This window comes from Notothenia coriiceps, unplaced genomic scaffold (assembly GCF_000735185.1).
Source record: "Notothenia coriiceps isolate Sejong01 unplaced genomic scaffold, NC01 NC01_scaffold00017834, whole genome shotgun sequence".
NCBI lineage: Eukaryota > Metazoa > Chordata > Actinopteri > Perciformes > Nototheniidae > Notothenia > Notothenia coriiceps.
This window is the reverse complement of record NW_011350535.1, coordinates 7,250-33,785: the sequence shown is the minus strand read 5'-3', so window position 1 is coordinate 33,785 and position 26,536 is coordinate 7,250. Positions and strand designations below refer to the sequence as shown.

General features: G+C 39.7%; 1 protein-coding gene across 2 annotated transcripts; it reads right to left on the bottom strand.

Annotated features, from left to right (window-relative positions):
* Positions 1–618: 618 nt before the first annotated feature.
* On the bottom strand, positions 619–26,145 carry trpc4b (transient receptor potential cation channel, subfamily C, member 4b). Of its 2 annotated transcripts, none has more exons than XM_010777107.1 (15): positions 25,608–26,145; positions 21,970–22,199; positions 19,590–19,808; positions 14,831–14,971; positions 14,069–14,245; positions 13,089–13,289; positions 6,086–6,431; positions 5,406–5,545; positions 5,108–5,308; positions 4,470–4,591; positions 4,102–4,297; positions 3,806–4,000; positions 3,543–3,584; positions 3,006–3,095; positions 619–2,235 (listed from the first exon to the last, which is right to left on the bottom strand). In XM_010777107.1, exons 2-15 carry the CDS (start codon positions 22,126–22,128, stop codon positions 1,621–1,623), a joined length of 2,844 nt encoding a protein of 947 aa, XP_010775409.1. In that variant the 5' UTR covers positions 22,129–22,199; positions 25,608–26,145; the 3' UTR covers positions 619–1,620. The 2 variants fall into 2 exon arrangements, with proteins under 2 accessions (XP_010775409.1, XP_010775410.1); XM_010777108.1 differs by having other exon boundaries at positions 5,406–5,530.
* Between the last annotated feature and the right edge of the window lie 391 nt (positions 26,146–26,536).

The following is a 26,536-nucleotide window of genomic DNA, read 5'->3' as shown; positions in this document are numbered from 1 at the left end:
AAATGACCTATTTGTCTTTCATTACACCTTTCTCCACTTACAGAAAGTCATTACTAATGGTTTGGATTTCTGGATCGAAAAGCACGTTCACACGCACAAACACTCATCTCTGAAGGACTAAACAAAAGCCAGAGCTAATACCCCAGTTTCACAGGGAGAAAGAAAACACTTAGCAAATGTTTGGAATCTGCTAATTAGCTTCTAGCACGAAATGTAACATTAATTACACATTTGAGACATTCATTAACAGAAAACAGAAAGAAAATCACACATTCATCATATCGCTGGTTCATCATCACCCTGCTCCTAATTTATTGAGCAGGACTCCCAAATGTCTGCAATCTAATTATGAGATTCAATTAACAAACTCATAGGACCAAAAGAGAGGAAATTATCAGTTTTAGGAAATAATTACTTTCCAATCTTCATGGATGAGACAAGATGAAATGAATTTACTCCTAAAATCGAAATCCTTGCAATGTTAACCCAGAGCTTTGATTACCCTTGCTCTGATAACCACATTTAAAACACTTACTATATTTAGAAAACATTATCATTGTTGAACTTAAATCTTAACTATGTTATCTAAGATACAATATTGTCAGCACAAAAAGTTAATTTATTGATATATATTCATGGTTCTATCCGTCTGCAATCTGTAGAACAAGACAAAAAATACAAAAAAAGAAGTATACATGTTTCTTGTTTTAATCTCTATCATCTAACATCATTCATTCAAACATGACATCTAAAAGGTACAAGTTAAAAACAGAAAATCTCTTCAAAATAACATTTTATTTTCTGTAGGAGTGAGAAAACATGAATAATATGGTTCTTTTAATGGTTTATAGGCTGTGTTCATATTGTATTTATCTTATTGTTCCACGTTTTCTACTGTACATACGAGAATACTGGTCATGAACTGTCACCATTAAAAGTACGTATGAGTATCACAATCCCAGCTTTCTGCATAGAAAAACATTGACAGAATTGTTGTTGCACGATCAGAGCTCGACACATCTTTGAGATACTGTATGCCAGTGTAAAGTGTGCAAAGTGCAGAAACGGACAAAGTAAGGCAGAGAGTTGGGTCTAAAACAGAACACATCTATTGCTCAAGTGAGATAAAGGAAACAGGGCGTGAAGCGGTGTAGAGATAAACGGAAGGAAAAAGAGGTAGAGAGAGAATGATGAAGGACAGAAGAAAGTGAGTATACTTAAAATGAAGTCAGGTAAGGGAGAGGGGGTCAAATATAGAGGAAATGATCAGTTTCAGAAAATAATTACTTTCCAATCATCAGGGATGAGATAAGATGAAAAATCCTAAAATCTAAATCCACGTGTACCTTTGCTGCATCTCCACTGCTAATATATTTAAAACACAAACCAAAGGCCTCCCTGAGTCTCCAAAGATCAAGTCTGATCATTCGCTTTATAATAACTCAATTAATATCGTCCTCAGTTGAAGCTGATTGTCTGTCTTCATTCCAACATTAGTTAGCCGGTGGTTATTTATTCAGGTAGTTTCACATCTTATGCTTCTTCTTCGGATGACCCTGACAAACATCCAATAGCTACCGAGTCACTGCAGGTTAAACTCTCTTTATCCTTTTCATCAGCTCATATTTTCCCCCCTTCATCGGAGCTGCTGTTGGTGTTGATGACCTCACTGTTTTCCTCCTTGGCCTCGTTCACTGCACTTTCCTCCTCCCTCTCCGTCAGCAGGAGTCCTCTCTCACCTATCTCCTTTTGCTCTCTGTCTCGCTGCTCTGCGTCAGAGACCTCCGGCCCCCCCGCTTCTTCTGACAAAGAGTACATCTCTCTGGAAATCTCTCCTGCCCCCGATGTGGCTTCGCTGCTGCCCCAGTGGCGTGTCTCTAACAAGCCAAAGTCAATGTCATCTTTGGGGGGATTTCTCTTGTGGCTTGACTTTTTACTTGAGCTCTCCTCGGAGACCACCAGTCCGTTAGGCAGCCCGTTGAAGACCTCGGGCGGTCTCGGTGAAGCTGAAGAACAGCTCTGCTTCAGGATGGATGCGATGATCTTGAATCTGTTGGGTTTGCTTTTCCCCTGGCTGCTCTGGGGGACGGGAGAAACCTTGAGCGACGAGTTGGGGTAAGCAAGGCTGGACTCCGCTGAGCTGCCACTGGCCTTTGCCCCCTGAAGAGCAGGCTTCCCTGTCTTCATCATGCCCATCACCTCATATCGAAAACTGGAGATGTCTTGTTTCAGCTCCTGGGAGAGCAAAGCAAAGAGTGAGCTCCCCTGGTAAATCAAGTCATGCTTATCATTCAACTACTAGCCTCAATTGTTTTGTATTTGCTTTGAGTATCGCTTCAATTTCATCTCAGTCAATACTAAGTGGGCAGAGCGTACTACTTCCTAATAATGACACAGCAGCAGCTCTTTTCTCTCAAAGGCATAAAAGAACATTTAAATGGTCTTAGGATTTTCATCTAAATCACAGGGGACAAACTATTGACAATATGTCTTAACAAGCCAGAATGGTACGATGCTAAACGATGGCCGATTGAACTCTCTTTTTTTTTTTTGTGAACTCATTTGTTAAGCCATCTGAGGGAAGCAGAGCTATAAACAAAACACTGGCTCACCTTCAGGTTGATGAGGCACCCATTAGTAACAGAGACACATTAGCATGCATTTGGAGTTGTTTATGTCCACCTGATAAATGTCCAACATTCACTCTCCTTTCTGGCTCCAGAAACTCCTTAGAGAAGTGTCTGCTTTTAAGCAGCCAAATGCTCCAATATGTTTGGTACTAAGCAGGTTCCTTTGAGTGTTTAGTGTTAAAAACGGCTTGTTGTGGCTGAAAATAACACTGATCGAAGCAGCCAGAAGTTCTTTGTGCCAGAAAAACAAAACAATGACTGAAAAGAAGCCATAAAGCATTATGCCGAGTGCAGAACAGTCTCTGTACATGGACAAGTTAATTTTTTTTGTCACTTGAGGTAAATATTGATATATTGACCAGAAACTGTTCCTACCTTGAAGTTCTCTTCAGTCAGGCCTTCTTCTGTCTTGGCGTCTCTAATCATGGCGGCCACATAACGTTTCACCAAGTTCCTCACTACTTCCTACATCGGTTAAAAAGGGAATATGAACACAATAACATCCTCTAATATTGAATGAAATAGTCGCTTCAATTCAAAACTCACAGTCAAATGTTCCATTTATACATGCGCAAAAGGAAATACTTGATAAGCTTCATCGGAAAAGTTTACAATAACCACCTGCAGATAATGACAAGTAGGAAGAAGAGACTGGAGACGAACATCCCACTGGGTGTAATTGTAAAGCGTTTGTATGAGATTGTATTGACAGATAGAAATTGCGTGGAAAGGCAGTCGAAGAGCAGAACGTTTGCGCTGTCACACACACACACACACACACACACACACACACACACACACACACACACACACACACACACACACACACACACACACACACACACACACACACACACACACACACACTAGCAGATGGCAGTAATCATTCGCTGCTTGTTTGACTTTGTTTACCTGGTACTGAGTGTTTATCCTCAGGTTCTCTGCTGCTCGTCTCTGCAAAGACATCAGGTAGCAAAGAGGATGAGTAAGTAAAAGAGTGGGAGATGAGAAAGGACATGATTTTTCTCCACAGTGTTGCACATTTGTATTACTCCATATGGCTTCTTAGTGTTGAAGCACAAAACAATAAATACTTCTAATTAAAGACAAACAAACCCTTTTTTCTATCCCTGTGAAACGTACTATATTAAAGTGTGATTTTGTGTTTGACTTACTCCGAGACTTCCAAAGATTTCACTGCGCTTGGATCCTGTTATCTTGCACACATGCCTTTTGATCCAGCATAAAAAGTACAAGAATAATTTGGGGCTGGGGATGATGTTGAAAGGGGCCGGCAGTGTGGCCCCTTCTTCAAAGTAACTCATCCACAGCTTTGTCCTAGCAAACTTCCACTCAATGTCTGCATGGTCCTGAAACAGAGATTAGGGCTAGATCAAAAGCACTGCGAACATGATCTATTCAAAAACACTCATGCAGCTTTTTGTTCTTAATATGTTTGATCTGTGCTCACTGCAATGTGCTGGTAGGAGTTGTTCATCATGGCTATCAGCATGTTGAGGAGCACCACCAGTGAGATGATGTTGTAAGTGCCGAACATTGTGGCCCCGACAAACTCTGTGAACTGATGGTCTGCATCCACGTTGGTCACATACAGGTTGATCAGACCGAAGATGGACCAGAAGAGAGACTGCAGGGTCTCAAATAACCTGTGAAGGAAAGACAGGTGTCACTCAAAAACAGCTTTAAAATCTATTCTTCTAAGCAACATGAACACTTTTCACATACTTTTAAAAGTATATACACACAACTGTTTCTTACTTTGCCACCTAATTTCACAACATCACACATGCTAGCAAGTTTAGATTCATGTGAACTCACGTGGAGAAAGCGTTATTCTGCTCCACACAGCGGATGCCTTTGCATTTCCCCCTCTCATCTGAAGCCTTTGTCTCATAGTAAAAGTACAGCTGGTTCAGCCCGTTAGCAAAAGCGAGTAGGACCTGAAGAAGAAGAGAGTGTGGGTGGAGTGGATGCATTATTTAGGTCAGGGGTGTCCAAACTATGGCCATTTTGAATTGGGCCTCAGAAAATTATTAAAGCAAAATATGGCCCACATCAGAAACTGGTGCTTTTCTTATGTTTTACTTCTTAAATATATATGTATAGTAAACAGATAATACACATTAGTATTCCCACTTTTCAAATAAATTCAGGCACTTACATTTGAAAAAACGTATAACCTTATTTGCATAACAAGTTTGAAATATACCCTTCATATTTCCGCTTATTAAAAGCAGTCTGAGACTTCTGTTTTAAGGAATGAGCTGCAACACCTTTTGTAACAACATCAATTAAACCCTTTGGAAAGCCATGCTGTGGCCCGGCCCTTCAAATATATTTCTGTATGTGGCCCTCAGTGAAAAAAGTTTTGACACCCCTGATTTAGGTCAATCCATATGTTTATGTTTGCATGTTTATATTCCCGCCTGGGTACACAAATGATAACAGTGTTTTACCAGACAGTAGATGAAGAGGAACTTCAGGATGTCCAGCAGCATTCTCCCCAGAGAGATCTGCAGCGGCCCCAGGTGAGAGTTGGCAGTGAAGAGCGAGATGAGGCGCAGGGAACTGAAAATGTTGGCTATGGCAAACACTGCCTCAGCCACTAGTGTTGGGTGCCACATCTCCCACTGGTTCCTGGGTTTACTCCCACTGTACTGAACAGGACAAAGGATGGCAAACATATAAAGTGAGAACACAAGAAGGCTAACCTAAACCTGTCCCTTTTATCACTGTTTTGAAATATTAGCTTACCTTAGTGTAGGCTACAATCTTAAGAGAAATGGTGGCCAGGTATAGAGAGTTCATGACAAAGTCCATCAGGTTCCACCAGTCATGGACGTAGTCTTGGAAACCGCCATCCCACATTTGTTTGATCTCTGCCCAGATGAATCCTAGAAGGACAGAGATTAACTGATTATCTAATAAATATATATATATATATATTATTAAACCATAGATTAACAACATATAAAGTAACTGGTAGGCAGATATTTCTAAAAGTCTTTTTGGGATTCGAAGTGTGCAAAAGAGTAACATAAGAATAATTTCTCAGCTGGGCGGAGCAGGTAAAGGTATTACAATAATGCTTAGCAGGTTTAAATGTTGCCATGTTCTTCATCTCATGTTTGTACGCTAACATTAGATTAGCAATAAATGCAAGGTCAGGCTTAGATGTCTTTACCTTTTCTAAGCTATTAGGTGATTAAACAATCTTTAACCAAATTAAAGTGCTTGCTTGTTAATGGATCTGGATGAACAGATTAGGGATTCCCAACGGTATACATATCAATTCATTGCAGTGCAATTTCACGGCAATCCCTTCAATGGTTGTAGAGAGATTCACTGAGCTACATTGTCATTCCTATGTTAGAGTTAGAGGAAACGTCTGGGCATCACCAAAGTCATTAGGATACATCACCCTTTTTACTCACCCAGCACCCAGGGCAGGATCATCCACTCCACGGTGGTCGGAGCCGGACCCTGCCTGTCCTGCCGGTCCTGCTCGGTGGTGACGATGTGCTGGGAGGCGAGGAGCAGCAGGAACAGGAAGGTCAGGTAGGAGGCCGTGTGGCAGATGAACTTGATGAAGGGCTTGCGGATGAAGAGGCCGTGGCGACTCTTGGGAGCGATGAGGTAGCAGACAGCAAACACAGGGTAGAGGAGGCCGATGAACACACAGGTGATGCACTTCCCTGCCCACTGGCGCCGCCTCCAGCCGGGGAACTCGTCGTACCACCGGGACGCCAAGAGCTGCTGGCAGTTTGGCTGCGCTACAAACTAAATGAAACAAGCGAATAGTTCAACTTTTCTGTTGGAAATACAGATTTAAAAATAACTCCTCATACACTCGTCTTAGGCATGATTCCAGCACTAAGACTGCTGGGAGAGAGTATCCTCAGCCTGAGGCTATTTAGTAGTTTTTCACAGACCATAATGCCCCAGTGGCCATATGCTAGAATTAGAAACTGCAGCAAGCTCCAGCTCAGAGGATATATACGTAGGAGTGGGATATGTTGGTGGTGTACAACATTGAAGAGCTATCACCAACACACATATACAGTAAGAAGGGAATCTGGTCATGGCTACGTTGACACAAAAACCCATAAAGGGACCGAAGTCAGTAAAAAAATCATGTTTACAATAAATGTTTTTATGAGTGCATGGAATTTTTAAGATAATACCAGAGCACTCCTTCCAGAGATGTCTGAATATGGTCAGAACTTCATCTTGCATGACAAGATTAATTGAAAGCGGTTGGAACGCAAATCAACATGTGGAAATATTCTTAGTCATCTTTCCCGTTGTTTGGCTTTGTTGATGTTTTGTGTTCCTGTGGGACCAATACCTTATGACACTGCAATAATGAAAGGAATAACATGGGAGATGTTTTTGTTATACTCCTCTTGGTAACTGAGTACAGATTTCACATGATGCCAAACTGTGTGTGTGCTGTGGGACTGCCTCCGCAAAATGGACTGCATCATGGGCAGCATCTGGTGACATTAGGAATCTGAATTCCTAGAAACAAACAAACAAACTCTGTGTTGTATCAATGCCTCTAACAGCATGGGAAAATGCAAACACACTTACGCAGGAACACACAGTGTTGTCATCATCATTATCACGTTGAGCTTCTATATCAGAGTCAAAGTGTCGACGGCTCCGTCGGGTGCCAATTCACCAACTCTGCAGCCTCGTTACCATGGGAACCAGAGATCCCTATCTGTGTCAGGGTCTGGAGTAAAATGGCTCATATTTCCATACTTTGACTACAATGATGCCACAAAACTTGAGAGGTAATGCAGAGGGGGAAGTTAGGAGGGGATGCATTTCATGGATGAGTGGAGAGGAAGACGATAATCTTATTTCTCTACCCTCTTTATGTGGGGGAGGAGGGGGGAGAGAATAGCCAGCTATATGTTGCAAGAAATGTTGGCTGTCGCTGTGCACTAAGAGTTGCTATACAAGCATTATACCACATGTTAACTTTTGGGATTAAAAAAGTGGAAAAGCTACCTGCTGATTTTCCCCTTTTTATATGACTCCTTTTGGTGTGAACCTGATATATCTGCAAATCAAATGTTTGCAACCAAAGTCTGAAGCTGCCCCAGGGGTGCAGGCTAAATCTTTTGATAAAGTACATGAGCTCCGTGAATAATATGATACAAAAAAATGGAGCCATTGTTTTAAATTCTGCAGCAGCTGGAAATAGAATTGTTTCCATCAATTTGAAGACAGCTGTGATTACTTTATAACACCCGTTTTTCGCAGGCATTTGGATTTGTATGGGGTACAAGTAAGTTGTCCATAACCAATACGTTGAGCCTTTATCTTTCACTGCTTGTCAAAACACTGTTCCTAATTAATTATAGTGAACAAGAGGCACTTGAGCTGCCTGATATCTTGGCTTAATCAGCATGATGTATTAAACCCCGACAGTGAAGCTAATGAGGTCAGAAATTAAGCTAATTAGCGTTATAATTAGGAAATGTATCCATGCTGATATGCATTTGTTTTAGCAAAAGATTTGCAATAATAACGTCTCCAAAACCTTATGGGATTATCGACTTAACAAAGGAAACCTGTGTCTTAATGTGTTTTTATTTGTTTTTCCCAGTATTTTATTATGCAGGAAGACAAAGTGAACTTTCCTGTTTTATATACAGTAGTTAAGAATAGGTAAAATACAAGCTAAGCAATTATAGCACCGTCTCATACATTGGCCTCAATGAAAATATAAAGAGCTTACTAATGTAATTTGTTTTGTTCATTTCCTTTATGCTGCTGTAGTATTTTTGAATATTTTGAACCAGAATCCTGTTGACTGTACCTTCCATTCCTTATACACATCTACCTTTCTATTTTCCATTTGGGGGAAAGACCGACCCTGTCACACACCTCTGCTATTCAACTGTCCCTTTCTCTGTCATCACCACCACTTCCAAAGCTCAGCAGTAGTGAAGTGTGATATGTTTCGCCGTTGGCTTCTTCACACAACTCAAAATCATTCCCTCCTGGTCTAAAGTCGTGATGGAAAAGTATATATATATATATATATTTTTTTTTTCCTGCTTCTCCACACTGTCAGCTTTCCAAAGGTGCCAGAAGAGTCCTTACATTAGAAGTGTGAGACGACAATTGAGGGTGCTTCCTACTGTGTGAAGTTTCCCTGCGGCCTCACAAAGGTGATGTATCTGCTGGAACTCCTCTGCTGCGCTTTCACAATGCCACACACTGACTTACAACTGGTTATGTTTTAGCTTATTTCTGTTCTGATATATGTCGAAATAAATACATATTTTTAAATAGAAAAGATGGATGATAGATTACATTAAGCACAACATCTCCCTAACAAAACTACATGAGATATGTCTGGTCATTTAGTTCACAATTGGAAGAAATCTGTCCTTATAATATGATATTCTTATACTCTGTTTTAATACACCTTGCAATAATTGCATTGGGAAATGAACTGGAGTCATCTACATTTGTCATGTTAGGAAAACTATCATTTAAAGGCTGTTCATACTGGACTACTGAACTTTGAAGACTGATATGTGTTGCCGAGAAATTGCATAAACAATTGATTGTTAATTATGATCCTTTACTCCACAGCATATTTTATTGAGCAATTCCATTTTAATGGAGGCAAAATAAACATTTTGAAATGCCAAATTGCAGTTTTTATGAGATTTCACAATGGGGCAACGTCAAACTGCAGCATGTAGGAGACAGGTTTCCCTGGGTGCCTCTGAGAGTCACAACAATAAAGTGAAGGTCTGTTTGTCCTCACACTGTGAATATTCAATGTATTCACCTACATTTGTGTAAGTACATCAATAGAAATGTTCCTCTGTTGAAACCCTCCGGTAGGTAAAGGGGATTATCTGCACTTTATTGTGTACTGTATGTGTTACTTATCAAATGTATCTGATTTGGCATCCCGCTGCATCAAAGTGCAGACTGCTCTGTCCGCTCAGACCATTACAGATTTATTTTCTAAACCCTCGGAACAGCAGCAAAGTTAAAAAACACACACACATGCAAGGATGAATATGCAAATGCGTGCCAACACACACCATGCATAGGAGGCTTAAGAGGACGAATGCCCTTGAGTTTTTAAGTTGAAGGTCACTCCTCGTCACTCACTGCGACAATCATCAACAGCCACTGCTATGGAAGAAATAATTCCGACCGTGTGTCGTGAGTGCCAATTATTATTAAGAGCTGGAGTGTTTGTCTGCAAAAGCGGTAAAAGAGATGAGTGGTGGTACCAACACAGACAAAACGCCCTGAACATAATAACTGCTCTCTGCAAAAACCTTCTTTCAAGCTATTCCAGTTCATCCAAGCGTTCATTTAACCCTCGATGCCTCGCAGAGGGCAGAACTGTCACAGGCACAAAGCAATAACTTGAAACACTTCTGTGTGTGTGTGTGTGTGTGTGTGTGTGTGTGTGTGTGTGTGTGTGTGTGTGTGTGTGTGTGTGTGTGTGTGTATACATTTTCTCCTTACACATGCCATTAACCGTCTCTTCAGAAGAAAAGCGCTGTTACATTGACAGACAAGCTAAACGGTTTCCTCTGTTTTCATTTTGTTAGGAATTTTATGGAGCACATCTTTAATGCTGTACAATACTTCACTCATTTAATGTTTCCTCTTTCCGGATCAATGAACTGTTTACTAAAGATTGTCTGAAGGATATACTGTAATGCTGCATCTTATGGAACAGCGCTGCCAAGATAACTATTAATGGGATTTTGCTTGTGTGGCAGAATTTACATAAAATCCAATTTCACACAGCCTCCTTCAGAGTAATTCGGTCCACATACTACAAACATTACAATCAGAATTACATTACCAAATAATGTGCAATACCTCTGTGAATCAATGTATCTTTGTCTGCAAGTCTCCCAATGCAGAATCAGAGTTGTTTTTTTACAGAAATCAACATATTTCCTGGATTTATTTTGAGAATGAAAGTCATGGGTTTTTTGCGATTCCTTCATTATACGCAAATATGTAATATGATTTTAGGAAACAGGTTAAGATACATTTTGCTGCAATGGCTGATGTTCACCTGTTGCATTAAGAAACTTTAAGAGATAATTTAAATAATCAAATACACTACAGGACTGTTATCATTTCTTATAACATTCACGTACACACAGTTACTTTTATTTGAAATGACTGCCCACCAGTCTAGTTGGTAGTGTCGAGATTTGTCATTTTAAAGGGCAGTTGGGTGGATTTTTACCCACATCATGAGACACTGTCCTCTATCAATGTCCTGATGCGATCGAAGGGCGTTATGGATTGGATGCAGGAGAAGGGCATATTGGGACATGTCCTGAATAATTAGGGAGGGTAACTGTTGTGGCAGCGACCACAGGAGAGGATGAGTTATTACTGTGGGTGCAATGAGATATTTACTGCCAACAACAGAGAGGTTGATGAGGGGCTGGATTACAGGAGACTGTCAATCATCATGACCACCTGTGCGATACTCCCAGTTGTCCTTTCGTGACTCAACATGCTCCTCTGCCAACAAAGGAAATACGCACAACAACTGTATGGATGAGGGAGGAAACAGCAGCGTCATTAATCGAGACGCTTCCAAAAGTGCATCTGCTCCGGCAGCCAGGCAGGGCTCCCGGCAATAGACAGCTAGATTAATTATAAGTTGCTCCCGGGAGTAATGTGTCTGCTTCCTCATCATTTTGCTTCACCTTTATATACTACAGCGGAACACCTCTGCAGCATCATATCTATCTCACCCCTTTCTTATTGCCTGAGGAAGCCATAAGACATCCCACAACAGCGACGCTATAAACGGTCCGCATCCTCCATTCAAGCCAGAAAAATATCATGCATCACTTTTATGATTTTCCATTTTGACCCACAGCACTAACATTTAAAAGTAGGCTGTAAATAATTGTACATTGATTACAGCAATCATTAACTAATCAATGTATGGAAGACTCTGAATGCAAGTGTACACATCTTTTGTAATCAGTAACAATTACAAGACGTTTAAGCTATTATCAGTTCACCATTTACATTGGAAATCAAATGCAATGCATTATAGAGACATTCTTTTAGCCATTGAGGCAATAGCACAAATTAAATATAATTGATTGAAATAAAATGTACATTTTAAATTGTTCAATTAGCCTTTTTCCCATACTAATTGTCAATGACCACCCACTGCCAAATGTTTATCAAACAACAGAGAAACACATCAAATCAGTTGACTGTGAAGTATTCCTCTGGAGTTATTAGGCTAAACCATATCCCATAATAATGAATATACTTTTTAAATGCATGTCACGTCCCATAGAGTTGCTGAAAAAAGGGTCCAATTTATTCTCTAATCAAACTACATAGTGATAGTACTCAATATTCATTTATTGTCTGCTTTCCACTGCTTTAAAACCAAATGTCCTTCATATTCTGCATTCAATATTACCCAATGTATGTTTAACTGGATGCACTGTATGAAGAAATCCCAACATGTTATTGTCTTTTCAGCGACAACATGACTGAATTGACTTAGCTAGATTTCTACACAAAATTCTGTTGTTATTTAAAAAAGTAGATATCTTACACACCCAGCAACAGTTACAATCTTAACATTGAAACACTACTATTACCTTGCCGCTGCAATGCTTTGTTAATTGAATTGCAGCTCTGTCATTTGTGTGAGCTGTAAAAACATAAAATCTTATTCAAACCAGCTTCTGGCACCGTCAAAAAAGTACCTGACAGTGATTTAACATCATTACACCACAGTACCATTGTTCAGGCAGTGACAGCAGTGAGAATTTATTGGCTCGCTGCAGCAAAACCTGCAGGTTTGGCACTCTTGGCCAGAAAACAATAAGTAAATGGTGCATGGGGTATATTTGCATTTAAATCTAACAACAAGCTCTGCAGCAGATAATGTGACAAACAATACTGGACAGGAGGGTACAACAAATATTTGTGGAGAGGCAAGGAGAAGCCTGGAAAAAAACCTAATATGATTTCTTGTATTTTGCACAATTCAATAGGCTGAATCTGGGATATTAAAAATATATCTGACTGTCACAGCTCAAAGCAAGAGGGGGCAGGTGCACTCGACTGTGTGTTTTATTATTTTTTGATAGGCAGGAGGATGTCATTCCCTGCTCCTTTCCAATTACTCCTAAATATAGAACAAAGAATACACTTTTTCTGCCTGACATGTTTTGTCCTTCAAAGACTATTGCTTTCTTGTGTTTCAAATCTCATATAATAATAATGTAAAATGTGATATAATGGCAGGATGAGTGTATCACATTACCTACAGATGTAACTCACTCACTGCATTCTATTCACAGCCTTCTCATCCATCCAGAAAGCTTTAAATTAGGCTCTAAGCAAAAACAGGATAGCTTTATATTCCTTGCTTACCTCTTTTTGGTGGTATTTGATAGCGAGTTTGAGTCTTGCCAGGTCGTTGTTGCCCTCATCCTCCAATAAGTTGATGTCGTCTCTGTAGTTGAGGATCATCTCCAGCTCTCTGGAGCTTCTTGTCTGGTCCAGGAGATCTTTGGCAAACTGTTTACACTGCTGTGACAGCTCCTCATACTCTGATTTGAACTCGTTCTCCACCTTAGGAATACAGAATACACCTTAGCATCAATATTCCTGCAAAAACCTTGGAGCTGTATTTGTCACGATCTGTCTGTGTTGTGTTTTGTCTTGTCTTTTTCTGTCTTTGGTTTCCTGTTTTATTTTGAAAAGTGTTCACCCCCTGTCTTGCCTGTTGCTTTCTGTCTGTTTTCCCTCCTACCTGATTACCCGATTGTGTTCACCTGGTGCCCCTGTGTTTTCTCCTCCCTCCTCACCTGTCTCTTGTTTGTTTGATTAGTCCTGTGTGCATTTAGGTTCTGTGTTTTCTGTTAGTCTTTGTGAGTTCCTTGTTGTTGTTTGACTGTGTTCACGGGAAAGAGAGTTCAGCTCTGTATCGGTAGCCTTGAAATAAAAGGTATTTTCTGTTTATCTGCATTTGGGTCCTGCTTGCCTCACTCAACCCTGACAGTAGTCGAGTCAATATATTATGGGAAATCTCAAGTTTTATGTCGAGAAAGGATCTGACATTTGTATTTGCTATATATCTTCTAAAATATACAGAAGATAGTTTTGTTTTTTTCCCGTGTGGAAATAATATACCATCAAGGCAAGGACCAATCATTTGTTATAATTCCTCTGGATTTTCACAGCTCAACTTTTATTATATTTGTATCACCAAGAGCAATTTAACTAAAAAGTGGGGCTAATAAATTGACAATTCATGGAAGGTTACATCACGGTATCATGGAAGGGCAGTGAGAGGTTAGTGAATGCAAGAGACAGCTAATCAAATCCTGTAAAAGGACGTTTCTCTTCACCTTGCTGAGCTCCTCTAGCTCCCAGCTGAGCCTGAACGCAGTGAGGAAGGGGTCCTCGCTCGAGAGCGCAATTAGCGAGGGGCTTGACAGCGCTTTGTAGATGTTGAGGCGGGAGCGCGAGTGCCGCAGGCTGTCCACGTCTGAACTAGACACACACTCCACACAGTTACAGCGCACCTGCAACATCAAACAGAGCATAACACATTCTAATGAGGCTTCATGGTGTTTAGTAACGTGGTCATTTCTGTGCATGATTTGGTCCCGCAGTAAAGGCTCTGTATCTATTATTATATTATGCAAGTAATCACTGTCATGTCTGGGTGGGTTATTTAGACGTTGACAAGTTTTTGATCTAGTAAATGATGTGCAATCACGGAAAAATAAATAATAATTTAGTTTAATTTTTAATAGATCACAATCTTAAAAAACACAGATGCTTGAAAAGCATCAGAAAACATTCATCACAGACATTCAGTCACGGTCTGTTATTTGATTACATCTTAAATAGGATCTTTATTCAATAATTCATGGTATAAACTGAACAGATACTAACTAAGTACCTACTTCAAAATTGTAAAAGCTCCATAGAGTATCTTCTGTATAAACTAAATGGATAATAATAATGAACATATAACACTTTTATAACCCCACATAATATAGTGTAAAAACTGCAGTGATTTGTTTGTTCCCTGAACACTTCTTGACATTTTGGAGGTGTGTGATTTCACTGATCAAAACAACAAATACAAATGCTTTACCCACCTCATGTGGCTGCGGCATTGACACGCCTTTCTGCACCAAAAGCTTAATAATTTCATAGTTGTTGGTGTGTGCAGCGAGGATGATGGGAGTGATGTCAGGGGTGAAGTCAGAGAACTGCTTATCCAACAAGATAGGAGGCACCTTTCAGAGGAGAGAGTCAATGCTTCAATCACACATGGAACAAATATTTGAAGAAACACATTTGGCCTTGGCCTTTTGTTGCCTTTTAGAATTGTATAAACATCAGAGTCTCTTTGCCTTCTGTCAGGTTTAACAGACATGTTCAATGCAGTGGAAGCTGTTTATTTGCTTAAAACAGTTCCTCTCTGAGAACAGATCAAAGGTCTTTACAGTGGAGTTCAATGGAATAAGCAAGGCCAAAAGAACAGGCGCTTTGAGCTGCGAAAATAATTCAAATACCATCAAGAAAAATATGCCCATTTGTCAAAGTTGCAGACAAAATGTCATCCATATCATGACCGCTGTAAAGGGTATAGTCCGCAGCGTCTTAGTATTTCACACATTTCACAGGGAATCATTATGGTCAGAAAGAAACTCATTCTGCCGATTCCTCTTATCTTCCACTCCAGCTGAACCCCTTTTGCTATTCCCATGTCATTCAGAGGGAAAACCCGGCTGCAGGGTGCAGAGGAGTCAGCTGGCTGTTTTCGTTTATTTTAATTGAAGGCCTTATTATCCAATTTGTTGTGAGGGAAACATAGAGGAGAGAGACGGGATAGTCAGAGAAGTGTTGGAGGATAGCCATGCTATTGGGACCTTTACATAGTGGCTTCGCTGCGGAGACATGTTGGACCTCTGTCGCCTGTCAGCACAACTTCAATGATGCCGTTTAAAAAACACATTAAGGGCGGTGCCGGCCGTGAGCGAACCGAGCCGTCACCGCCCTGCTGCAGCACCCCCAGCACCCCTACTTCCCGCGGCTATGGTCACAATTAATACCTGGCATAAACTGTAAATCAAGTTCTTCATTCACCTCATGAGGGCACTGTTATACATTGAAAACAAAAAAACTAAAAGTGCACATTTGGTGCGTCTGTGAGGCTGTAGCATTAATGAGTAAAACCAGCATGCTAACATGCTCAAAACTAAAATGCAAACTCATTTTTTATATTTCTCAAGCTCTCTATCTTAGTTCAGTTTGATAGCATGCAATATTTTGCTATACATGTTATTGGAAATCCATCCTACAGTAATTGAGACATTTAATACAAATGGACACATGTTAACCTTAAGGTGCAGGGGGAAGAATAAGGGGATATCAGTAATCATTATGAGAAACAGATAGATAGATATAATTTATTTATCCCAAAATTGGGATTATTCATCTCATATACACATAGATATCTGTGACGTATTTCCTACTTATACATTTTTTTGTTGTGAGATAATTCTGACTGAACCAAAGAGTTACTGAGAGCCTTGCTTGGCTGATGTCTGGAATCATTTTTGCAATGTTTATGTCTCAATATAGTATATATATTTATTCTGTTTTCACAAGCCAAAAGACATAGATCTGAATGTGCAAGTCACATGTAATACAAGATCTGATCGAGGGCTGCTCAATTAATCGTATTTTAATCGCGATTACGATTATGGCTTGCAACGATTACGAAAACAACGTAATCAAATAAAACGATTATTTTATTATTACTTTTTTTTTTTTTTTTATCTTTTTTTTTTTTTTCAGTTGAATTATACTTAAAGTTCAGGGTAATCAACTGTTAAAAACATACTGTTCACTTTTTTTTCTCCAATAAATGGATGTTTTCAAAGTTAAAGAATAATCACATTTAATAATCGCAATTACAATTATTGACCCAAATAATGGAGATTATGATTTTTGCCATTATCGAGCAGCCCTAATCTAAACTGTACTTTACTGTAGGTTTCTTAAGAAATCTTTCACATAAGAGTAGTCTTTTATGAAACGAAATAGTACCAGTGGAGCTCAGTGTCACTCGCAAACCATAAAGAATAGTTATCAAGGGATTGGCTAATTCTCTCAAAAACGTTTCATTATCCATACTGCGACTAAAATCTTTTTTTGTCACTCTCTCCGAGTATAGTCTCAGGGCAGCAGCGACTCCAAAGAGTGGCACAGAGCCACGTCTGACTGTGAGTCGTCATTCTTCGCAGAGGAGGGTGATCTAATAAGCTATTTACTTTGTTCTCTATGTGGTGGGAGGAGGACGGACATCAAAAAAGCGACATCAAACTGCCTTGGACCGAGCCCAAGCACGGAGCAGGAGGAGTGCAGGCTGCTAGATGTGAAGTAATGACATTAGCGGAGAAGAGAAGCACAATAATAGCCCACTTGTAGTTCTTGTAATGCATATTTGTTACTCATATTAGAATGAGGCATCCACCGACACCACAATGATTAAGATTAGCATCTGCTGCACCACACAGTGTGTCTTTTCTGAGAGTCCCCACTGATTCCTGTCATCCTACAACATCACAAACGTTTAGAAAAAGCTAGTATAAAATGGGACACAGAGCATTTCTATTTTTTCATGACACTGCGGAAAATAAGCTCAAATCTGTGTGGATTCGAGCTAGATGACATGCTTTCTGTGTTATATGGAGGATAAGCGGGATTTCCTACAGTGCTATCTTAATGTCTACATGCAGCTTGTATATGTGGACTATAAAAAGAAGAACAATAGAACAAAAAAAACCCTGAAGCTCCTTATAATTGAGGCGTTATGAGCTCTAGTGTTTGTGCCTTTGAGAGATCGTATCTTTACTCTGAAGAATGACATGATGCTGTTCATACCGCTGGCATCCTATGCAACAACCAAGCCATAACACACTAAGAAAATAACAGACACATCATTCTGACAGCCTGCAAAATAGAAAGGAAACTAGACACCAAGAGAGCATAAAATTAATCTTCTTATTAATGAATCTCCAGAAAAGACGCTGATAGGAATACACGTTTCCCAGTCTGCCATTTAATATAACCGATTAGCTTGGTAGCACAAGAGTGATCTATTTTCACAACCTACTCGTGTAATGGAAGAAGCACTATCGCACAAAGACATTAAGGGAAAAGGGGGAAATGTGGCTGCTTATTGATGTCACAGCTGAGGGGGTCGGACGGGATATTTTTGGCCTCTATATCTCATTCGCCCCACATCCATTTAGCAAACACGACAGAGCTATCTCTTGTGTTTGAGCTCTCTTTTGTTCCCGTATATATTGTTCATGTTCCTTTCATTTGTCCCTTTTTCCACCGTTTCAGTTTATTCTATCAAAGACAAATGCATATTTTCTAAAAAGGCAAAGCAATAACATCCACCCTTCAGTTGATCAATGAAGCCACAAAACATCTGTTCCTTTGTGGTTCATGGTGCATTACTTCTAAGGAGAGAGGAATAGAGCATGTGAATTCATGTATGTGTGTTTTCTAGTCAGTGCAGTTCTCGTGAGTCAGGAACCAGTAAACAACAACAAAGAAAAAACTCCTTGAGTGGAGAGCAAACGGTGCAAAGGGGCATCAATCTGAAATTAATTAGTCTGTTTTTTTTATTTTATAACAGCAATTAAAGCTCTTAAAAGGCACTTCTCAAAGAGTAGGTGCATGGGTTGAACTGCAGCGTTCTCCAGCTAATCTCAGTCCTCACTAAATAAAAAAAGTAATATACTGTTCATTTGGAAAAATATACATCACATTTTCTCTTAGTTGATGCTCTAATTAAATCTCACTCTGTAAGACCTGTTCCATTTCCAGAAGATAGATCAAGTCTTGTGAAGACAGCCATTTCAAGTTTCAGTTTTTGTTGTAGTTGAAAACAAAATGGGTCAATTATTTCAGATTATATAAAAAGCTTCAGGCCACTGCGTGCAGCTTGAAACCTACACAATGAGAAAAATGTAAAACTACTGTAATGTAATAACTGCTCAAAACATCACCATTTTTATATTCTTAATATAATACAAATTGGCATTTATTACATTATTGGCCACTAGACTGTGCACTTTCCAGGGTTCAAACCTTCAAACACAGTGGGGTTTGGAGGTTTTATTATTCATTTAGATTTAAAAAATGACTGCTCCCACCTTTTATGATAAACAATACGGGTGGTGTTGGCTGCACATTGCATTTGTCCAAAATATCATATTATTTTAGATAAAATTAGGTCATTATACCATTTACACGCAAGGCTGGTGTATTTTACCAACATTAAAGGTGGGGTATGTAATTTATTTCAGAAACAATTTTTGTTATATTCCATGGAATGCTCTTAACATCCCGATAGCAATAAATATATGAAATGCTTTGACAAAAAATACATTAAAAAAACGTCATCTGTGGAAGCCGTAGCGCTGTAAAAAGCACGACCAATCATCTGAGCCGGCCCGGCTAAAATAACTGGATGGCCTACCTGCCTGTCAGCCTTCCATCTGTGCACAAACTTATCTCGTGCCCTCATTGGTCATGTGCGCGTTCGTGTGTGTTGGAGGAGGGGCTCTGTTAGGAAGTGGGAGATTTTTTCCGGTTGTGTATTTTCAAATTCTAGTGCACTCGAGCTGGTTTCTCCAAAATGACCTACCCCACCTTTAACTCTATGTTTAAATATCAGAACATGATTTAGTTGCAGGAAAAACTTGAGGAAACATATTTTTGGAGCCAAAGTTAACATCAACAATGATCCTTTTCTAGTATCCTTAAAGCTTTGTCTTCAGATCACTCTCTTACACATACAACACTTTAACTCCATCCTCCCCTCCTTACTTGCATGCCTCCGCCGGGCTTCTTGTGATTAAGCAGCAGCTCCACAGCTCCCACCACTTCCTTGCGGATTGCGTGTAGCAAAGCATCTCCGACGTAGACGCTGAAGCTCAGCAAGAGTTCAATGATTTCCAGGTTCTCGTTCTCAATGGCAATCAGTAGAGCCGTTCGGCCGAGAGGATCGATGCAATTGATGTTGATCTTGAAGTAGATCTCTGCCTCCTGGAAGAAAGTCAGGGTTTGGTTGTATCAATATCATTGATTAAAAGAGAAAGTAGTCTTTGACATGGAAAACACGTTGTTTTTAACGGAAATGTTCAATCCTGAGACCTTTCTGAACAACTTAAGTCTACAGAGTTTGGCTCTAACAGCTGCATGAAAATGGATAAATGTCCACAAGGGATGTTGTGTGGGGCCTAAATATAAAAAATGAAAGAAAATCTGGACTTGTGGAGTCAGAAAGAAAAGAGATTACCATACCTCTGTAGGCTGCTCTTATCTCTGCCTGAGGCTAAAGGCTCAAGGCTATATGTTGTCGCTACTAGCATAACATATGTGAATGTCTGATTGAACTGTCGCTAGTGGAGTTGTATTGTGGGTAATGTATGCACCAGGATTTGAGGGAAAAACACTCTGTGTAATAAAAGAGAAAATGTATTTGATCCTTTTTTGAAAAACGATCTAATGTGAGTCCTGCAATGTCAAAGGAGTGCAATGCTAAATCAAGGTATACTCTTTTGAATAGTACTTGTGGCCGACAAACCTGGCATTAATTGGTCACGACAGCAACATATTAAGATAAAAGCCTAAAATGTTGAAGCTTTGAGTGCAATAATTCTGTCCTTAGATTAAGATTTGCTTTCTTGTAAATAACCAGTGTTGGGACTAACGCGTTACAAAGTAATGCGTTACTGTAACGCCGTTACTTTTGACAGTAACTAGTACTAACGCGTTATTTTTTAAATTCAGTAACTCAGTTACCGTTAATACATGGTGCGTTACTCAGTTATTTTTTTTATATAGTCTCGGCTCCCAGACGTTGGTGAGCGGCGCCAACAGCGAGGCGAACAGAGATGAGAACTGTACTTAAGTACAGTACTTGAGTAAATGTACTTAGATACTTCCTGTGTCACATGCGGAGACGCGCTGTGGGCGTGTTTGTGTTTACTAACAAAACTATCATGGCGGCGGCAGAGCTCAAGTCGAGTTTCTCCGCCTGGAGGTATTCTCACTATTTCACTTTTGTCGAGCACAAAGAAAATAACGTTTTAGTTAAATGTAAGTTGTGTCTTGGCGGGTCAAATATCCTATCTACTTCCCAAAACAGCAATTCAAATCTGTTGAAACATCTGCAGAAACAACATGCTGGGACGAAGCTAGTAGCTAAGACCACAGACCCAGACTCATCCGACGCCACTCCACCTAAGCAACAGCGACTGGATTTGAACCGAGGGACTGCTAGCCAGGGAAAAGTTGATAAAGCCATTGCACGGTATGTTGTAGAACACATGCAGGCTATTTCTACTATTTCTACTATTTCTATTTCTTGATCAACAGATTGGATTATTCTCCAATGCAATAACAGTACTGAAATGAAGGCTATAAGGGCATTAATGGGAGCCCTTTTTTTAAGTAATACTTTTTGGTGTAAGTAATCAGTAAAGTAACTGAGTTACTTTTGAAATGAAGTAACTAGTAATGGTAACTAGTTACTGGTTTTCAGTAACTAGCACAACACTGTAAATAACTGAATAGTTTCTCTGTCGTCTGTTCTCCCATCTTACCTAACTGCATCTGTTGTTATCTGTATTGCTACGTGCCAAGCCCCCTGTTAGTTGTTGCATCATTTGGTGTACTCCAAGTACTGTGGGACAACTGAACAGATGGTCTCTAGCAATATTCCCTGTCTACTTAAGTTGTGACACTTGTCAAGGTAAATAAAGCCCCGGATATTATTGAAAGTGAGAAGAGGACAATCATGGCTCCACAAGCTACTTAGAAATGTTCAAATAGTTTCTAAATGTATGTGATGAATCAAGACTTTAACCTGCACTCACATCTGCACAATTATGTAAATATATTTAACATGTTCATACACATGCTCAACTTTTTACTGTGATAATGATATCCTATTTCAATACTTTATGACTTTATTTTTGTTGTATTATTACTGTTTTATTTTTTATTTTAATTTGTATTCTATTTAATTTTTAAATCTGAATTTCCCCAAGGGGATAAATAAAGTTCTTATCTGATTAGATTCAAGCCATCCATAACTAAGTGTTTCAGCTGCTTTATTCATTCATGTCTTACTAACCAAATGTTCCAGTATTCAATGCATGTATAAATACAAATACACACACCAAAATGCATACACACACACCTCCAGAGCCTGTTTGACACTAGCGTAGTCCCCCTTCTCCACAGCTCCGAGGTAGGCTTTCTCCAGAGGCGACAACTCCGACTCGGCCCGCACTATTCTCAGCGGGATGCGGTCCCGGTAAGAGGAGCTGTCAGTCCGCCGGTAGTACAGCTGTGACATCTCCCTGGGCTTCAGCCAACCAGCACTCGGCAAACTCTGTTACAGCTGATGCCAAGCTGGGGGAGTTCACACTAGAGAGGGCACAGACAAGCATATGAGAGAAAGAAGACACTGGTTGTTGGCTTTGACTGAGAAAGAAAAGATGAAAATGAGAGGAAGAGAAATTTGGGGACAGAGGTCAGAGTAATAAAGACAGATAGAGAGGAAGCACGTCATTCCTGGCCAATCTAACCATTAAAGTGTCACTTAATGTATTTTCCTACAATTTCAAAGAATGACTGCAACTGTAATGAAGTCTGGAGGATTTCAAGTATTTTCAAAATCTGCAAATTGAATATAAATCTCCTTAAATGTATGTTTTACTGAAGCAACACATTCTCTTTAGTCATTATGCATTATTTTTGCAGTAGGAGGTTTAACTTAGTGCACTTTGCTTTCCAAGTGCCTCACATTTCTCAGGATCTTTACATATTTTTGGGGACAAACAAATCAAGTACCAAAAGTAAATAAATAAAATGTCATGCCAGGTACCTGCACCTGTTTTTTTTTATCAGATACATCTAGATTAAACATGGGAAATGGAGGAAGTGTTGGCAGTGTTACTGTTTCACTGAGACACATCATGATACACACAATCAGGCTTGAAGTGTCGCAGCTGAAGACCTTTAATTCTTGAGTTACTAATGGCTTTAGTTAATTTAATTAGGAATGCTTGCTAAGTGATCAACATCAGCTGGTTGCCTAGTGACGGCAAAATATAGCTTCTGGCGCTGTGCAGCTTCACAGAAATAATCCTTCACAGTGACACGGTGGACTGTCTACCAACGAGGAAAGGTCAATATCTTTGGCACTGGCTGTCTCGAGATCTTCAAATACATTGTCAATTCTGAACATATACAGAAAATGAGGAAATAGCCTTACAACAACAGATACCTCAAAGTTCACTTACAGTACAACCATCATAATGGGCTATTTCTAATGTAATTCTAAGTATAAGTATACACACTGAACAGAAGCACAACAAGTGAATACAAACACAAGGGATTGGCTGTTCTTTAAAGGACTTAAAACAACAGGGGACTGCGAGGAAAATAAAACCGGGGGTGCAGGAGATGGAGAGAATGAAAATAAGAGAGCTTAACAAGATGAAGTAGGAAAAGTTAATACTACCAAATATAACTAAATAAAGCTTGTGCATAAAGCCTCCTCTTTTTCGCTATCTAAGGACAACTTATTCCTGCTCTGTCTTTCTCCAATAAATATTGTGAGGATTAACAGACTCACAGCAGGCCAATTAATTATAAGAACAAGAGCAGCCATTTGTTTTATAAATATCTGTAGATGTGTGTCGTGCCCAAAGCTCTGTGTACTTAAATAACACTTACATTTATAAAGGAATAGCTTAACATTTTGTTTTACAATCTTTTGGGCCAGATTAGCCTTTATTGGAGATGACAGAGGGGATGACATGCGTATATGGTTCCAGACCATTTGAATTTGGGTTCTCTGCATAGGAACTGGGTCCTAGCTTAAACGTTTTGAAATTACACTTATTAATTTACTTTCTGAGGGTTTGATGAAATTATGAATGCCACTCGGAAGTCTGTACAGGTAGAAATGTGCTAGAACTAGCTTGGCTTAGTTTAGGACAATAGTATACAACAGGGAAAATCAGCTACTCTACAGCTCATTAATGAACATTTTATCTTGCATTTTTGTGTGAAACCATAATGTGGTTGGCAAAGGTTACTTGCATCATAATTTTATCGCTGGTGTAGTACCTGCCAGAAGTTAGTTGCTTAGAAACCTCACTGTGATGACAAGACCTCAGGAAGTTACTCCATGCCAAGAAATAGTTTGGTACAAAACCCCCTGTAAAACAACAACGTCTTGTTTTCACACCTTGTCTTTGTACAGATTGGTATAGTAACACCCTAAAGGCCAAACTACAGTATTCCTTACATTTGGGGGAAATTATAGATTTCCAGTTCAAACTATTTAATTTTGAATTTTTGATCAGTCCTTTTCTGAGGCAGGTGGCAAGCAATAATGTCACTTTGCAGGTTATGAACTATCAACCCTAATGTTCCCACAGCCTGACAATGGCTTGAATTGAAGTTTATAAAACTAAATAGGTGTAAATAAAAAGAGGCAATTGACTTCAACTTTTTAGCATTTTGTCACTCTTACACTCTAGGTGCCATTTTACTGCAGCAAAAATGCTCTACAGTGTCGTCCCTCAATTAATGAAATCACCTTAAAAAAGTGCTCCACTGAGAACTTGTTTTCTATAGGGGAGCCTTTTTGGTAGCAGATTTTCAGACCTCATTGAGATCTTAGGCCTTGGTTTGATATTGATAGTGAACTTGGTTGAGAAATGTTCCTTTGTAGCAGAAATACCTCTGCACTGGCCGCAGAGGGACCCTGCAGTCACTAAATAACTGGAATCTTGAGATGGTAGAGTAAAAATCATGCGGGCAGACAGAGCATGCATGGACAGCAGGAAGGAAGACTCTGCAAGAGTAGAACTTTAAATGTATATTTCCCACTGCTGGCCTTAACAGTTTATTTTACTTTTATATGTGTCTTAGTCTGGGTTATGTGATTCACTGTTTCATTGATGGAGGTAAAGGTGAAGAAATAAGTATCCTTTTGAATGTTTTGGTGCTTTTTCTTTAAATGTTCAAGATAAATGTTGACATAGTATTTCACCTCAGCCAGGTATCTGTTTGTCTCTAAACTCAAACTACAGCAGCGATAAAGTCAGGCTTCCCACCAAGCACAAACACCAGAACAACAAGGGGATCTGTAGATGGTCTGCTGATATTTGTGTGTGCTATTATTCACACACACACACACACACACACACACACACACACACACACACACACACACACACACACACACACACACACACACAGTCTTTTTCCTCAGTAATCACACTTTACTGTAATCAATACATGATTTAGAAATAGAAAATCTGTTTTGTTACACAAGCACTGCAGCACCCACTTAAGTGTGTCAGGTTGGAGGAAAATATTTTCGCTTCTTTCTTCTAAAAGTTGATTTTTTTTTAGACAGCGCATTAGCTTTGCAGTGGACCACAAAGCCCATTTATAGAAGGCTGTCCTGCGTTTATAATGGCAGTGGAATAAAAACTAAATTGTCAGCATACTAATTAACGACAACAGGTCTGTCTAAATTGGCAGTCTGTGTAGGCTACCATGTGTATTAAATGGCGTCTGCACACACTCACTGGTGAGATTGTGACATTTTTATTTCTGTTTGTGGGCAAGAAAGGTTCTAGGAAATAGCATGGATGAAAAACAAAAAGAGGACTCTTGTCTGTTCCTATATTTGGTCCTTTCAACAGTTAAAGACTGAAAGACCGTAAAGAAAACAGTTCAACATTTACTCTCTTTACACGCGTAAAGCCTTTTATAGCAAAGACGAGCTTTTTCAAGTAGCACATAACTAACCTTTGAGATGTTGGGCATTTGGACTGCGCTCATGGAGATCAATGCTGTTCCTTTGGAAATTATCCCGACATCAAATGAGGACCAATAAAGCATTCGCTTTTTAAAAATAATCATTCGCCTCAACTTCTTGACTGTGGTTTCCCCTGCAGTATGGATCTGCAGACAGACCCTGCTTGTTAAAGTGTCAGTGCCAAATGATTCCAGTCCGGCTTTATTTTTGTTTTAAGTGTAGTCTGCAGTCTTCCACATCATTTTTGGAGATTTGAGAGTATCCCCTATGTACATCCAGATTTTTATCAGTTTACATCACGACTTCCATTCGGTCTTGTGTGGAAAAAAACGCAGACCGCGCACACCGCAGTCAGCTCACCGCGCAACACATCCTGGAAACGAAAAATAAGCGGCAATGAAGTTCGTTCGGTGAATTACACCAGGTTCAGAACCGCGTCCGGTTTCCGCAGGGTGTATTTCTGCCGATGTTCCTTCCCTGTCGACTTATCCACCTTGGGGGGGGGGGGTGATGGAGCGAAAAGCAGCGCCTCCAGGAATAAACGCAGAGCAGCCAGATGCCTGGGAAAGGTCTGCGGAGCGCTGCTGCAGACTGGTCGTGCGCACTAGGAAACGCATTGAACACTGTGGCACTGCAACAGTGGGCTAAAGTATAAACAAGACACTTAGCCACACATTTAGCTTCTCCTTCAAACAAATGAAAATAACACTTTTCCAGTTTGTTATTGTCTAAATTACAAGTAAGAAACAAAAGAGAGTTTAGTGAAGATCATTCCAAGACCATCATAAACGCCTTCTTGATTTGCATAAAAAACAAGTCAAGTGGCCCCAAGTGTATCATATTTGTTAGTAATTTTGCATCATATAAGTTTGAAACATATAGTCAAACACAATCCTTCATTCAACATACATAAGAGCAC